The sequence below is a fragment of the Poromitra crassiceps genome (assembly GCF_964638095.1).
Source record: "Poromitra crassiceps genome assembly, chromosome: 14".
Classification (NCBI taxonomy): Eukaryota; Metazoa; Chordata; class Actinopteri; order Beryciformes; family Melamphaidae; genus Poromitra; species Poromitra crassiceps.
The window spans coordinates 7859380-7873542 of record NC_139633.1 but is presented as its reverse complement, the minus strand read 5'-3'; the positions used below and the strand labels follow the sequence as shown (position 1 = coordinate 7873542).

General features: G+C 41.1%; 1 protein-coding gene across 1 annotated transcript; it reads right to left on the bottom strand.

Moving 5' to 3' along the window:
• Positions 1 to 2458: 2458 nt before the first annotated feature.
• Positions 2459 to 11901, bottom strand: cnrip1b (cannabinoid receptor interacting protein 1b; the record flags this gene model as incomplete). Its single annotated transcript, XM_083650434.1, has 3 exons — positions 2459 to 2620; positions 3360 to 3504; positions 11723 to 11901. 3 exons carry the CDS (start codon positions 11899 to 11901, stop codon positions 2459 to 2461), a joined length of 486 nt encoding a protein of 161 aa, XP_083506560.1.
• Between the last annotated feature and the right edge of the window lie 2262 nt (positions 11902 to 14163).

The following is a 14163-nucleotide window of genomic DNA, read 5'->3' as shown; positions in this document are numbered from 1 at the left end:
TTCATTCAACAGTTTCAGAGGCCCAATACAGTTTTGCTAAAATAGACAAAGCAATGTGGAAATAAGCCTTGTGCCCCGCATGCATGGCTTTTGCTGATTATTGTATTCATTGTTGTATTATCTTGATGTCCTCTGTTGTCAATGGAAGATATTGTTAATCTTTTTTGACATAACTTACCTATATTCTTAAATATGAACTTGACTTCATGTATTTGTTTACAGTAGTCTACAGCAGGGATTGCCAAACCTTTCCACCATGGCAAGGACCCCCCAAATACCATTTCTCTGGCCAACCCCCCCCCCCCTTCCTTACATTATTAATGTCATAATAAAAGTAATTTGGATGAGGAAGGAAATGATTATTCAATTATATTTGTTAATAGGCCTACTACAGTATATAATTATAGAATAAACAAACAAACACACATACACACACACACACACACATTTTCCGCCCATCCGTTTGCCATGCGTCCCCTGGCGGCCCCCAACTTGAGAACCACTCTTTTCTAGAGTCTATGCCATAGACTATGCCTATAGTCTCTACCATTGGTAGGCTATACAGTAACGTTAAATTGATAAATTTGACACAATAATGACCTCAAAAGAGTTGTCTTTTCACTATTAATAACTTTATAAACAAGAATTTCACAAAAATGTATAAGAACAATCACATATGTATCCCACAAAGTATTAAAGTTCACTACTGCAGTTCACTATTGCACCATTCAGGTATTTTTTTTGCTGCTCAGGTCAATCCCAAAATGTAATTTTAATCAAAGTAGCCTACTCCTATATTTCTACCAAAATACACACAACATTTTGATATATTATATATTTCCCTTTTACAAAAATCTTGTAGGCTATCTTGTGCATTGATCTTTGTCATAACAGTCAAAAAGCTCCATGATTTTAAGATTAATCATGAATGGTAATATTCTGACTAAATTAATGAATTAAATTGTTTCATGAACACTGATATTCATGGCTACTGTATGTGCTTTAGTAGAGGTAGAAACAACATAAATAGGAGCACAACTTCACCCAAATTACAAAACCCCATGTTACAAATATTATACTGCACAGAAAATCGTATCACAAAAAAAACGTATCACAAAAAGAATACACACTCATAATATGAGTGTGTAATCATTTTGTGATAGGATTTATAGGCTACAACAACAAGGCTACACATGTTGGGTTTCATTCCAATACACTAAATGCTACATGGAATCCATGAATCAATATTTCTAAAACATAGATGATTCTTTCTTAAAAAGAACATTTTGCAAAGACAAACTCTTAAGGTGACTCGTTAACCCATTCTTTACTTTACTTTCATCGTTTTGTAAGAGAAGATATTCATTTAAATGTTGAATGGCATTTTGTAATGAAACTCCACATGCAGACCTATGGCTTCGAAATATATAAACACAGATACACACACATCTGTACAAGCACCATTTATAACAAACACACACACCTACACACATACAGTACAGTACACACACATACACTCACACATATGTTCACAGAGGACTGAACACGCCTGAGGGTTACCAGATGCCACACAACTCAACTCTATATGGAAAAGCAGAGGAGTATGATTGTACTGTTAAAAAAATATTATTATTATTATTATTGTACAGTAATACAAAAAAATTAAAATAGTTTTTGTTGAAGCTCTATAGTGTAACTTTTGTTCTTCTGACCGCTTCTGGCAGTGAGAGTAGTATGTAAAAGTTACACACTATATAGCTTTAAAATGAATGTAAAAAGTTGGCAGTCTGGTGAGATAACATGTTTACAACACAGTTTCACGTGTTTTCAAGACATCAAGTGATATTATCTTAAATGAATGCACATCACTCCATGAGTATCAACCCTGTGTCACCTGATTCATGCAAATACTTGAAAATACTTGCATTGAAATTGTCACACCGCATTGGGAAGCTTTTGTCATATTCTACGACAAAATACAATGTTGAGAACTGAATATAGGATTAAATTACTTTAAGGTGCTACGTGTAGTATTTTAACCCCAATACATAATTATACATTTTTGAGACATAATAATTAGTATAATTACAGTAAACAAACAAGATCGTCGCTGAAAGGTTTGGCAGCCTCTATCACCCCATTTACACCTGTTTTTTTAAACCAATCATTATCCAGATATGATCTGGATACAGGTCACATTTAAAAGCAGGGTGTAAATTGAGTGTATGTGGCCTCTACTCTGCAGTTTGTGTGCCATCAGGTCAGATTTGAGGATTCATGGGAAATGTAGTCTTAACTAAACAATATGACTGGTGTGAGATAGGCGACTAATCGTCTCCACATCTACACCACGCTCATTTTGTTTACATCAGCTTGACTCTGACCCACACTGGTGTTTGAAGTGAAGACGGCTGTGTTTTTGCAGTGTACACGTGGCCTTCAATGTCCTGTCTGAGCGTCAGACAAACATCTCCTTGTTGACCCACATGAGGGTGCGCGTGTCGTTGGGTTTGCACTCGTACTGGATGCTGTTGAAGGTGTTTCCCTGGCAGTGGTCCCTCTTGTTGTAGTTGTAGTATTTCACCTGCCACACCGTTTCAAACAGGCCCGCCTCTGTGAACTGAGGGAGACACCGAGTGGAAAGATGGGTGTACTGTACACACACGCGCGCACGCACACACACACACACACACACACACACACACACACACATAGAGCACATGGACACACACACACACACACACACACACACACACACACACACACACACACACACACACACACACACACACACACACTATCTGAAAGAATCACGTTCCCCCTCCGCCCTCCCAATGGAGCTCAACAGTGACCGCCCACTTTTTCTCACCACCACAGAATTCATTCCATTCATTTCCTCCAAAGAGGTTTCCAAAAATAGTTTTAAACCTGGAACCAAGCCAAGGGGGGTCAAAAATATAATATATAAAAAATAGAGCTTTCTATCTTTTGATGACAGCGAGGATCTTTCACCGGCAGGGACACCCGCTAGAGTGCAGCGACCGGCTGACACGGACAATTGTGCCTGTATGGACGGCGCCCGACCATGCTGGAGGTAACACGGGGGCTCGAACCTACGGCCCTCGTGTTGTTGGTAGGTGAGGGAATAGACCGCTACACCACCCGGGGTGGTGTAGCGGACCAACATAGACCATGAGTCTATGTTGGAAACCCTCATTAGTGTTTTGCTCGCACCTGTGTTTACCCTGCCTTTTCCACACAAAATGGCCCCCGTGAAAAGGGTCCGTTGTGCCCTGGACTTCCTGTAGATTCTTGAGCTTTTAATGTGGTTCCCTTTGTAGGGTTGAACGGTACTTTACCTGTATGCTGATCTGAACTGGCTGCCTCTCCCCGCTCTTGGTGTGGGCCACCCCCTCTGTGTCGTACTGGCCCGTATACACCACCGACTGGGGGTCTTTAGACTGCTGCTCCAGGGGGAAGCTCACCCCTCCCACACTCATAGACCTGTGGACACCAACACAACACACACTCTTCACTGGGGAGATGAATGTCTTTTATTTATTATGAAGTGCTCCAGATGGAAAGATGGTCAACTGATGTGGTGAAAATTATTATAATTATTATTCATAATTATTATCTCCTTACTCTCTCCTGTCATTTCTTAAGCCTTTCAATTCTTTCTTATGTGCTTTCTCTCTCTCTTTCTCGTTCTCTTAGACACACACAGCAAATCTTAACACATTCACTGCCAGCCGTTTTTTTTTTTACTGTAGGTAGGTTCTGCCAGAGGTTTTTTTTGAGGATTCTGGCTCATCTTTCAAGACCCGAGGATTATTTTCTGCTAAGATTTTGTGAACACACAATATCTCAAAAGAACTAATAGAATGTGTGCTTTCTCTGTCTAAAAGAGTTAGTTTGTAGAGTTAGTAGTTATGTAAGCATTAGCAGTTGAATACAGCATGGTTTCAGCGTCTGGAAATTTATTCTGAGATAAACGGCTTTTTGTGAAATTCGATAGAACAGTCACTTTAACCATTCATTTTTGGCATCAGTAAGACGTCAGACATCTAAACAATAGTTTTGAACAGTAATTTCCTCCATAACAGCAGGAAACCCCCCTCTGCTTCCAACTCCTCCCTCCGTGGGCGTTCTCCTCCGCCCTCCTTGGCTCTGCAGCAGGTCTGTGACAAACGAGTTGCTGCTCTCTGGCTGCTGCCTGGCAGTCTGGATGGGGCTCGCTGGATGGGTTTCGCTCGTTTCTTGGCGTTTTGGTTGAGAGCTCTGATGAAGCTCTTGCGATTCTGGGCTTATTTATGGTGCGTGTTTCAAAGTGTGCATCCAGTCTATATTCTTGGAACCCCCCACCGTTGCCACCGCTGTGCGTCAGCGCGAAAGTGAAAGCGTTTTCGCCATCCATTTTACATTATGAGAACGGCTTCCTCGCGCTTTTCGCTCCAGTTTTGGCTCGCCTCTTCCTACTCTGGAGAGACATGTCGCCACTCAGTGGGTCGGTAAAATAGATTATACACATTCAATACCTCTAATATTGGTATAGGAGACGTAAAAGGGTTAGATCAACGTCCCACCGTCAATTTTTTTTTTTTTTTTTTTGACGTATTAATACGTCATTGGCAGTGAACCGTTGGATTTTTTTTGACGGATTAATACGTCATTGGCAGTGAACGTGTTAAAATGTGTTCTGTGCATTTTCTTTCTCGTTTTTAATGTGTTATTATCATTATTATTATTATTATTATTATATTACGTGCTCTTGACTGAGATAAAAACGAGAAAGAATAAGCACGCAACACATTTTAAGATTAAGTGTGTGTGTGTGTGTGTGTGTGTGTGTGTGTGTGTGTGTGTGTGTGTGTGTGTGTGTGTGTGTGCATACGTCTGTTGACAGCCATGTTTCTGCCTCTTCTGGTTTGCCTACAGTTCATGATGATGTCATAACCTGTGTCGTGATTCCCTCTCCAAATGACGATTATCGTGCAAAAGTCAGGCTCTGAAATATCCAACTGTCCTACATGAGCGCTCTTGTGCCAAATATAGGCTCGCTCGGTCACGCATGCAATAAGGCATCATGTGATGGTCCATTGATTTGAGGGCCTGCTCATGAAACACAGCTGCTGCAGACCCACTTTACTGTAGAGTTCATGCAGACATGTCAAGCAACAATGAGTAGCCATGTGTGTAGTACTTTCGTGTGGCCACACAATTTGTCTTCATCACAACACAAGTTATGACATCATCACGAACTGTAGGCAAACCAGAAGAGTCTTCATCACAACACAGGTTATGACATCATCACAAACTGTAGGCAACCCGGAAGAGTCATCATCACAACACAAGTTATGACATCATCACGAACTGTAGGCAAACCAGAAGAGGCTTCATCATCACAACACAAGTTATGACATCATCACAAACTGTAGGCAAACCAGAAGAGTCTTCATCATCACAACACAGGTTATGACATCATCATGAACTGTAGGCAACCCGGAAGAGTCTTCATCTCAACACAAGTTATGACATCATCACGAACTGTAGGCAAACCAGAAGAGTCTTCATCATCACAACACAGGTTATGACATCATCATGAACTGTAGGCAACCCGGAAGAGTCTTCATCTCAACACAAGTTATGACATCATCACGAACTGTAGGCAAACCAGAAGAGTCTTCATCATCACAACACAGGTTATGACATCATCATGAACTGTAGGCAACCCAGAAGAGGCAGAAACAGCCGGTGTCTGACTGACACATTAGGTTACAGTCTTAATCTGTGGTGGATTTGACATGCGGCCAATGGAGCTTTATGCTGCCTTCAAGTGCTTCTGCTGAACTCCTAACTGCCGACGACTTGTTGAGCATTCCAGCGCTTTTGGTCAGAATAACCATTGAGCCCTATGACAAAAGTAGCATCGATTTTGGGGTTTTTGTTTTTTAAGAAACCGTGGGGACATTTACGAGCATGAGAAAATGTGCACCAGGTGTGCTACTAACTGATGTTTTAAAATGTGTGACAAACAAAACGTGAAACTAGAAACTATTCAGAGATAGCACCTACCTCCAAGCCATAAGGCACTTGAATTTGCACTGACACATTACATTACCGTTGTCACTTCAAACTGTATGCACCTTAAACTGTATGCACTTTCTACTGATATGCTGTAGCTGAGAACTGTTCCTGTATGTTTCCTGTCGTTGGCTGCTATGTTTTTTGTTTGTCTCTGAGAGTGAACCAAGACAAATTCCTATCAACTCTTGTTGACATGGCAATAAAATCTTTGAATCTTTGAATCTATATCATAATTATTTGCAAATACAAAACTTGATATAATAACATATTTCCATGCTCTCCGCCCTCTAAAACATCACATCTGTAACGGCGGCCGGTTCATGCGCGTTCAGCTCGTAATTTCCGACGGCACTTGAAGGCAGCCTTGAAATCTGGACTTGCCTTCTGTTGCGTTTAGGTCTCTCTCCGCATGCAAGGAAATGAGACTCTTTGTTTTTCTAATTCACTGTCACCTCAAGAAAATGTTGCTTTAACTATCAATGGAGATTGTGAAAATGAACTAGAATATTGGCGCCCTGGCGATAAAGCAGAGAATGATATACAGGCTGTAGCAGGCACGGTTCTACCTACGGGGGGTGCAAGAGCATGCATGCATTGCACCCTCAGTTTAATATTTGGCACCTTCAGTTAAAATTGGAATAATAGGCTTGTGCCTAAATGAGAGGCTTCAGAGGCTGTAGTGGGCTCATTTTTAAAGCTAGAGTGAAGAGGCTGCATCGTATAAAACTAGAAGACAACCTACATGTCATTCTATCTTGTCGGCAAAGATAGCGAAATAATGCTCCAAATGTAGGGAGGCGTGCACACACAACGCGTGTGAACGCTTTGGAAATCATGTGGAGAGTGCGTCCATTGTGCACAAAATACAGCGCACGGCAGGGCCGCTGGAAGTCATTTTAAGCAGGGGGTGCTGGGAGGAAGGGACTCTCGGTGGGGCCCGCTAGGGCCCCGCCGAAAAAAATGTGGGCGTTTTTTTTTTACATTTTTTTGCCATATTTAGAGGAATATCTCATTTTAAATCAACATTAGGATACTGTTGTGATGTAATTATTCAGTATTTTCTCCTTTTCTCACTCATTCAGAGCAAAGAGGGAGATATATAGCATGATGATAATGCTCTATATCTCCCTATTTGCTCTGAATACACCAGTTAACATGACACAGACTTAACATGATAGAAATATTATCAGCAAACTTAATGACTAGACTAATTATTCTGATCTGAATGGCATATATCAAGAAACATTGACTCCTCTCTTTGCTGTATAGTGGGAGGTGCATTTTTGAGTAGGCTATTAAAATAGCATGTCAAGTTCACATTTCTTTATTGCCAGATTAAACAATTCGTATTGGTTGTTGGTTGGTTCAACACAACATGTGCGTGCATGCGCGCTTCTTCTTCTTCTCTAGCCTACAAGCATGTAACTTCCTTGATTGTTATTGTTGATAATTCTATTTAAATAGGCTACATTTTCATTTCCCGAAACATTCTTAAACAAGAAAGGAACATAGTGCACTGCAAAATATTTTTAATTACATTTGTAAAAAAAAAAAAAAAAAAAAATTGGGGGAAAAAATCTAGGGGGTGCTGCAGCACCTGCAGCACCCCTACTTCCCGCGGGCCTGGCGCACGGAGCATTTTTTGTGTGTGCTTTGTTTTGTTTCCCCCTGCAGTCGCGTGCAGTACTGCAGTACAGTCCAAGACACAACGACCACACGGACGGTAGCCAGCTGGTTTCGTCCGTTTGATGTTGTTGACTGTGAACATGAAAGCCAGATGATTGCCAATTCTGGGAGCAGCGGAGGTTGAGGATCCCTCTGGGAGAAGAGGTAGGAGGAGACAAGAGTGAAAAGACGAGCATCGCGCTTTTCCTCCAAATGTTCAACTTAAAAACAAACAAAAGACGCCACCAGCGCTTAAACGCCAGGTGCGTTCCTTGAAAGAGGAATGCGCTTAGCGCGTACTTACATAGAGAATGAATTGCGGAAAGGCGCTGGCAGCTCAAATAAGCGCTTTTTGTTTGTGAACGCAGCCGAAATTTTGCAGAGGGAAAAAGTGGCATGGCCATCTTAAAGGGGTCCCTTGACCTCTCACCTCAAGATATCTGAATGAGAATGGGTTCTATGGGTACCCACGAGTCCCCCCTTTACAGACATACCCTACTTATGCCGGGGGGACACACCAGGAACTTCTCCGAAGCGTTGAGTAGGAGCCTGGCCATTCACACCAGAGAAGCGCTCCGTTTTGCTCCGCACCTCGCTCTGTTTTGCTCCGCCCCGGTGACAACTTGTACCGACTTCATGCCTGGCTGCACAAGGCTGCATGCCATTTTTTGCATGGAGCATTAGGCTAAGTGTATTTTCGCCTATTGAATATTCTGCATACTGGGGCCCTTAAAACAGTCTTGGAACTGCATAAATTGGGTATGACTGCAAAGCTGAGACTCTTTTGGATTCAATGAGCCAAAATGTATTCATCTGTAATTATGTATTATGGCAGTATAGCCATTTCATAGTGAGACCATTTTTCTAAACTTGACCTTATGTTCATCGGGGTCGACCATGGGACGGGTAACACCTACACTATTTTTCATTGCTGTTGCTAGCACGCACCCCCACTAAATTCAGATGCACCCCAACTAATTTTGTTCTGGACCTGCACTAGCCTTTGACTTCATAAAGCATATAGGCTATTTCACCAAAAATATCTGTAGCTTAATTATAAATCAGAAAGATGTTCGGTTAAATAATTATACTGTAGGCTATTTTACTGCGGAAAAAACATAATTTGTACAAAATTATATAGGGTTAAATTCAGATTAGGCTATCTATGTTGGTTGTCTAAGGAAAACTTTACAATATGGTCGCTATAAACTCATTATTAGTATCACAGACACACAAGTCGCAACAACACAATCTCAATTTTCTTGGATATATCTGTCTTCTTCTGAGAGGTACAATAGCCTTCCAAAAACCCATTCCATCCCATAATATTCTCATGGGTTATATAGCCTAACCTGTGTAGCCTCATCAGAATTAGTCCAGGCAAAGTAACTCATTTTGGAACCAAAAAACAAACTAATTGTAAAAGAATTTTTTGCAGCTTAGATCATTTCTATGAGGTGTCCAGAACAACATACTAAAAGTCCTAAGAAATCCTAGTTGAGGAAATATGTTTAATTCTCATCAATCCAAGATGTGTGCCAGTAAGGCCAGACAACAATACACCCCAATGGGGCTATTTTTTTCCTTTACTCCTATCAAAATAAAACTTTATACAATGAAAGTATCCATGAAAAGTAACATTTTTTGTATTACAAGTTTCTTTGAAAATGAATTTGAATATGCAAATGAGCTATACACTAATCGAATATAGGCTACCCAAAATATACCCGCATAGGGAGTAAAGAAAAAAATGAAGCCTATCACAATCAAACCTCACACAGTGAAAGTATACATGAAAAGGAACTTTTTTGTTTTACAAGTTTCTTGGAAAAATCTATTTTAAATATGCAAATGAGCTCAAAACTAGGCCTAATTGACTTGTCCAATAAGCCATAAAGTCACAAGTAAAACAGGGGCCAAATAACTAACACATTCATGTCTATTCAGTAAGTTAACCTATGCATAAACAAGATAAATTTGAAGTCACTTGCCACACTTACCTGGGTCACTTGCCACAAAAAGACTTATATTGACCTTAAGAATTGATTGCACAATCTTGCCTCCAGTTGCTTTCTAAATTATTATTTTTTATTTGCAAACAAGCCTAACCAGATAGAAATGTCTAGTTAGAGGGAGGTACGGTGGTGCAGTGGTAAGCACTATCGCCTCACAGCTCATAGGTCGTGGGTTCGATTCCCACCTGGGGACGAGGTGAACGCTGAAGGAATGCGTGCCTCGAGTGCCCACCGCCCGGGTGGGGTCGGCAAAAGGGCCTTTCTGTGTGGAGTTTGCATGTTCTTCCCGTGCCTCCTGGGGGTTTGCTTCATATAGGAACCCCCTTCACAAAAACATGCAATATCCTGGTTGCTAATGTGGTTCCTCCTCTGGTCATTAAGGGCGCCTGTTCAGATGGAGGGGAAGTGGTTGGAATAGCGTGAACCTCCGACGTGCTATGTCCTACCGGTGAAGCTTCCTCTGTCAGGTGAAAAGAAGCGGCTGACTGACTGCCCATGTCTCGGAGGAAGCATGGAGCCAGTCTCGGCTCTCCCCAGATCGGCAGAGGATGGAGTAGCAACCAGGATTGAGAAATCAAATGAGCACTAATGGGGGATAAAATGGGATAAAAAATTGGCGGGGGGGGGGGGAAGAAGTCTAGTTAGAAAGGAGTTGGTAACTTAAAATGTTCCGATTGGGTTTCTAGCCTAGATATTGCTGTTGCTAGCTTCTCATAACACTGCAAAGCTACTTTACAAACGGTGGAAGTCTGATGTGTGGCCCGCCTGGTCTGAAATACTTGCTTACTACAAAAACAGAAGCAGTTTTGGTGTCTGGCAAAATTATTTAAAGAGCTGGAATGTCTGGAAAGTGTGTCTATCTGGTTTTTCATCTGTCTTCTATATGTGAGAGTGAATCGTTTAGTTGGTAAGAATGACTTCTGCCTGTTATCTCGTAATCTTACCAACAATACCAATTATTTGTAAATCTACCAGCCCAAAATGTAATCTCACCACGTTACTAATGACTAAGATGGCTATTCTGACTTTCTGTCATGTCATTAGGTTAGGCTTGTTCGCAAATAAAAAATAATAATTTAGAAAGCAACTGGAGGCAAGATTGTGCAATCAATTCTTAAGGTCAATATAAGTATTTTTGTGGCAAGTGACCCAGGTAAGTGTGGCAAGTGACTTCAAATTTATCTTGTTTATGCATAGGTTAACTTACTGAATAGACATGAATGTGTTAGTTATTTGGCCCCTGTTTTACTTGTGACTTTATGGCTTATTGGACAAGTCAATTAGGCCTAGTGTTGAGCTCATTTGCATATTTAAAATAGATTTTTCCAAGAAACTTGTAAAACAAAAAAGTTCCTTTTCATGTATACTTTCACTGTTTGAGGTTTGATTGTGATAGGCTTCATTTTTTCCTTTACTCCTATGCGGGTATATTTTGGGTAGCCTATATTCGATTAGTGTATAGCTCATTTGCATATTCAAATTCATTTTCAAAGAAACTTGTAATACAAAAAATGTTACTTTTCATGGATACTTTCATTGTATAAAGTTTTATTTTGATAGGAGTAAAGGAAAAAAATAGCCCCATTGGGGTGTATTGTTGTCTGGCCTTACTGGCACACATCTTGGATTGATGAGAATTAAACATATTTCCTCAACTAGGATTTCTTAGGACTTTTAGTATGTTGTTCTGGACACCTCATAGAAATGATCTAAGCTGCAAAAAATTATTTTACAATTAGTTTGTCATAAAACGCTACTTTGCCTGGACTAAATAGGTTATCCAGGACCTTACCAGATAATATCATGTAGGTAGGCTATCTCATGTGATACTCATTATGGCTTCATAGACTGGCCATGTCATGCTGCATAATGTCTAAAAAAATGTATAGGATATGTCCGTGAGGTCAGGAGGATAATCCACGCCTGTACGGTGAGAATCAGAGAGGGCTACCTACGTGGCTTCCACCGCCCCGGGCTTGACGACCACCTCGACCCGGTACTTGGAGCCGGTGAGCAGCTTGATGGTCCGCGTCTGGCCGAAGCGCGCTCCGTCAGACTTGAAGTAGACCGCGCCGTTAGCGGGAAGCATCTTCAGGGAGACCCCGATCCTGACGAGCTGAGGCACGTCCGCCATGATGCCCGCGCTCCGCTGTTTGAACCCCGCACACCTCCAGAATCAGCGTGCGTGTTTTGTGTGCGTGTGTGCGTGGCTCATAGGCTACTGCTGTGTGGAGCATGGTGTGGAGAGCGGAGGATTTGGAATGTGTCGCTGTGTAATCCCAACACACTAATCCCAGCCAATCCAATAGCCTATCTCTCCCCCCCGCCTCACTCTCTCCCCCTCTCTCTCTCATTCTCTCTCTCTCTCTTTCTCTCTCCCCCTCTCTCTCAGTTAAATTTCAATTCAATTCAATTTTAATTCTCCCTCTCTCTCTCCCTCTGCCCCTCCCTACATTTCTAATCAATTTCATTATCACCCCCGCCCTCCTCTCTCTCTCTCTCTCTCTCTCTCTCTCTCTCTCTCTCTCTCTCTCTCTCTCTCTCTTAAAGCTCTCTCTCTCTCTCTCTCTTAAAGGGATACTCCACCCAAAAACAGTGCTGATTTATTTTGCACATTGCATAATGATACACATATCGAAAAACTGAACAGTTTTACAGGCATTCTTTTAATTTGACAGTTATTGAGAGTTGATTAGAGTTAAATTGTGGACCACTGGAGGAAATGTAGAATATGCCATGGCAAAACATTATCTTGATGCAAACCATGGTTCTCCATCTACCCCCAGGTTTGTTGGGATAGAACAGGTCACATGCTCCACCTAGAGGGGGAAACCTCCCCAAACTCCTGTCCCAAAGAGAGATGTTTTGGATCCATCAATTGAACAGCATGCAACCTAAGGGACTCAATTGATGACTTTTCATATCACCCTTTCTTATAAAGAGATAGGTGACTTGGCTATAGTTTCTATTTTCTACTCTGGTTCCCCTATTTCCTTGGTTTGTTGTTGTCCATACGTGTTGCTGTTGATATTTAACTTTTTCCTTTCAGCTCCTTGTCAATCTCTGGGTCTGAGCAGATTGTCCTTGATTTATCATAGTATTGTCTACAATTCCTTGTTGTCTGTATGCCTTGATGTTGATCCAAGTGTCCCTAAACTTCAGAATTCTTGTCAAACGTGATTTTCTTAGAATATAGCCAATGTCACTATTATAAAAATGTACTGTGTCTATGCAACTCTTTATGAAGTCACTGTTGTATCATGTACTTTTTTCTATATTGTATTGCTATATTTCTATGTTGTATTCACTTTAAGCAAGTACCTCCCCCTACACAGGTGGGGATGATTATTTTACCTGCATTATAAAAAGAGGCTGGTACCATCATTTTGTATGATGCTCTGATGAAGGCCCATGGCCGAAACGCGTCAGTCTAGCCTGAAATAAAAATGGAAACCTGAGCAAAAGTCTTGCATTTTACTTTTTGGAGTGCCGCTATTCTCACTCATCGAGTGATTTTTTTCCTACATGGGTCTGTTTGTTTGTTTCCATTTTTGTCCCACTGATGATGTGATGTCATCAGTGACATCCTTATTGACCAAAATCATCTTATGACATCACTGATGATGTCATAGGCACTGATGATGTCATAGGCATTGTGACATCATTAGTGGAGATACCTCAGGATCATCAACTCGAGCTCTTGAGAAAAGGGCTATGACTAACTGCTGAGAAAAAGAGGCCGAGCTGCATGCGAGCTGCAGGGTGGGCGAGGCTGCATAACAGCCGAGCTAGCGAGCCCACACAGCGGGCGAGCCTAGGAATCGAGCATGCGTAGTGCGCCAGATGCCTAGTAACTCAAATCAACTCACAATAACTGTCAAATTAAATGAATGACTGCAAAACTGCTTACACTGTTCGGATATGTGTGTGAGATTATACACTGTATAATCTCACACACATATACATTGGATATGTGTGTGAGTCACACACATATCCGATGTATATGTATAATACTGTATACAGCAGGGGTGGCCAAACTTTTTTGGTTGTGGGCCGCATACAGAAAAATATAAGGAGTCACGGGCCAAACAATATTAAGCGCGGCAACAACAACAAAATTGGACCAGAAAACCCTTGTGCCATCAAAAATTGAATTTCTACCTAAATAATATGACACATAATTTATTGATGCGCTCACCTATTACAATGGGTATTTCTGTATGTTATCAAATTTTCTTCTCCTGTGCCAACAGGTTAAGACAGAGATAATTTAATATAACATTAGTATTAAACATTAATTCATTTTTTTTTTTTTTTTTTTATAAATAGACCATGTCAGGGTGCCCAAGTATAACCCATTTTCAATGGTTTTAAATTGAAAAAACGAAATGGGGGG